At 42.9% G+C, this 2,955-nt stretch overlaps 1 protein-coding gene across 2 annotated transcripts in view; it reads right to left on the minus strand.

Annotated features, from left to right (window-relative positions):
* Window positions 1-1,123: 1,123 nt before the first annotated feature.
* LOC106812346 overlaps window positions 1,124-2,955 on the minus strand; it is a 25,627-nt gene continuing 23,795 nt past the window's right edge. Inside the window, exon 5 of one of the 2 annotated variants that reach the window (XM_014816195.1) lies at window positions 1,124-1,525. In XM_014816195.1, coding sequence (XP_014671681.1) covers window positions 1,372-1,525 — 154 coding nt within the window. In that variant the 3' untranslated portion in view covers window positions 1,124-1,371. The remainder of the gene's footprint in view (window positions 1,526-2,955) is intronic. The other variant, XM_014816196.1, reaches the window with a different exon arrangement.

Genomic DNA, 2,955 nt, shown 5'->3' on the forward strand with positions numbered 1-2,955 from the left:
GTGTGTGTGTGTGTGTGTGTGTGTGTGTGTGTGTGTGTGTGTGTGTGTGTGTGTGTGTGTGTGTGTGTGTGTGTGTGTGTGTGTGTGTGTGTGTGTGTGTGTGTGTGTGTGTGTGTGTGTGTGTGTGTGTGTGTGTGTGTGTGTGTGTGTGTGTGTGTGTGTGTTTCGTGGTGACAGAGCGTGCGCGTTATAAAGTTATAACAAGGGGAGAATTACGTACGCCGTACGTGCGTGTGCATACGCGAACTTTTCTTCGAAAGGCTCCTCTATCAGCAATGCATGACTGCAAAAATGTTTACATTAAAGTTAAGCGAAAGCAAAATATCAAATGAGCTAAATATCAGAATAAAATGAACATGCCAGCAAGATCCGTAAGGTTCTAAAGCGCCGGTTTACCATGGAATTGTGTATACTGCTGCCTAAACACACACGGAATTAGGCGTGAATAAATACACTGCGTTTTTAATCACTTCTGATATATAAGCTGCGTTCACACGTATACACGGCTTAGCTGGTACCGTACTTAGTTGGTGCTAAGTCCGGTTATAATGCGTTCACACGAGATACACGAGATTCGAGGCTTAGCTAGCTCGGTATAATATAGACTGGTACCCGGTCGACAGTTCCACACGCTACCCTAACGTCGTGCAGCGAACGCGTAGCCGTCTAGGTTAGAGCGCTACAGTTTCGCAATTCACACAATGCGCGAACAACACGAACAATGCGTTCACACGACAATCAATACGCGGCCAGCGTGGTGCCGAATATACGCGGCTTAGTTGGCGCGGAATATGATTCCGCGCTTAGCAAGCCGGAGCATTCGCGGCTAAGCAAGCCGTGGCTAAGCAAGCCGCGTATATTTTAGCGTGTGAACGCAACTTTTCTCCTCGTGTGAACGCAACTATATATACATACTAGCTGCGGATACCCGCTGCGCTGGGTAAAATCGTGCTACTAATTCATACTACTAATAATTGGACACAATAGGAACATTGGGTAAAAATCGACAATATAACATTGCACACAATATCAATATTTACAAATCAGTGTAATAAGCTAATAAGCATGGGGAAAAACTGTTACGTATGACATTTATATGACAGCAAGGCCATTCATGGTCATTGATAGCCCCACACCAGGTGGTCATCCGTGGTCATTGATAACCCCACACCAGGGGTCATTTATGGTCATCGATAGCCCCACACCAGGTGGTCATCCATGGTCATTGATAACCCCACACCGAGGGTCATCCATGTTCATTAATAACAACGCACCAGGTGGTCATCCATGGTTACTGATAACCACACCAGGGGTCATCCATGGTCATTGATAATCCCACACCAGGGATCATATATTGTTAGCGATGATCTTTTACCAGTCGTAGTCTATCTCAGACTCCTCAAACTGCTGCTTCGCCTCGGCGTACCAGAAGCTGGGCAGCGGTAATGTGTGGTTGACGATGGAGCCATCGGCCTGCTCTAGTCGGTGTGACACCACGCAGCGCACCATCATGTGGCTGCACTTACTGCAAATATAGTCAAACAAAACACAGTCGTTAGACAGCGCTGTGCGAATACTGCAACTAAAGCTTCATTCAACAGCTTTTGCTGGAACTAACGGCTGTACATACATACGGAACCAGAAGTGTGAAATCATTAATCGGGATCGCCTCTGTAAAACAAACATCTCTGCAATATCGTCAGCCTGATGACTAAACGCTTGCCTAATTAAAATCATGAAATTGCCATAGAAAGTCACCAAGAAGTCATCAGTGATGCTCAATGCCACGTATGCGATTGGTATAGTGAGAGTAGTTTACTTATATGCGTTGTGTAGTGTCAGCACAGTTTATTTATGCGTTGGTGCAATGAGAGTAGCGTTTACTTATATGCGTTGGTATAACGAGAGTAGAGTTGACTTATATTCGCTGGTGCGATGAGAGTAGCGTTTACTTATACCGAATATACGCGGCTTAGTTGGCGCGGAATATGATATTCCGCGCTTAGCAAGCCGGAGCATTTCGCGGCTTAAGCAAGCCGTGGCTAAGCAAGCCGCGTATATTTTTAGCGTGTGAACGCAACTTTTCTCCTCGTGTGAACGCAAACTATATATACATAATATATATATATCTATATATATATATATATTTATATATATATATTATATGTAGATAGATAGATAGATAGAATGATAGATAGATAGATTATAAAGATATAGGTAGATAGATAAATAGATAGATAGATAGATAGATAGATAGATAGAATAGATTAGATATAGTACTAGATGATAGATAGATCGATAGATAGATAGATAGATAGATAGATTAGATAGATAGATAGATAGATAGATAGATACTTCCTATATGAGTAATCTCTATTGCAAATGGATCTATGGCCGTAAGTACCAACTGGACTGGCATATATATATTTGCGATGGTGCTGGAGAAACAAGATGACGTTGCTATCGACCATAACCAACACCTCGTGTCGCCGCTCTAATCATTTTACGAGAAAGTAAACGCGCGAAAAGAGCCCATATTTCTTTCTCGCGTTGGGGCGGAATGTGTCTAAAATATTAGATCTAATACCGTTTAAGAAGCGCCAGATGTAGTCCTGTCGAGGGGTTTGCTATATGCAGCACAGCTGCCACACAGCCTGCGCAATTGCAACACGTATAGCGCCACTAGATAGTGTTGTTTATGTATAACGTGCCTTCATCCATGGTAGACCCGCTGATGGTACCGCGTATATAACCACGCAGGCAATTAATAATAGCTAGCGTATTATGTGTACGCAGGGAACTATAATTAACTAGAGCACTCGGAGAGCACAGACCTCCGCCAAGGCAGCTGAATTCTGTCACTGTAAAAAAAATAATTAATTAATTAATTAAATAATTAATTGGATCCGGATGACGACCAAAATGTAATCCAATTTCTGAGTTACCCCGATTTCT

This window comes from Priapulus caudatus, unplaced genomic scaffold, assembly GCF_000485595.1.
Source record: "Priapulus caudatus unplaced genomic scaffold, Priapulus_caudatus-5.0.1 Scaffold637, whole genome shotgun sequence".
Classification (NCBI taxonomy): domain Eukaryota; kingdom Metazoa; phylum Priapulida; class Priapulimorpha; order Priapulimorphida; family Priapulidae; genus Priapulus; species Priapulus caudatus.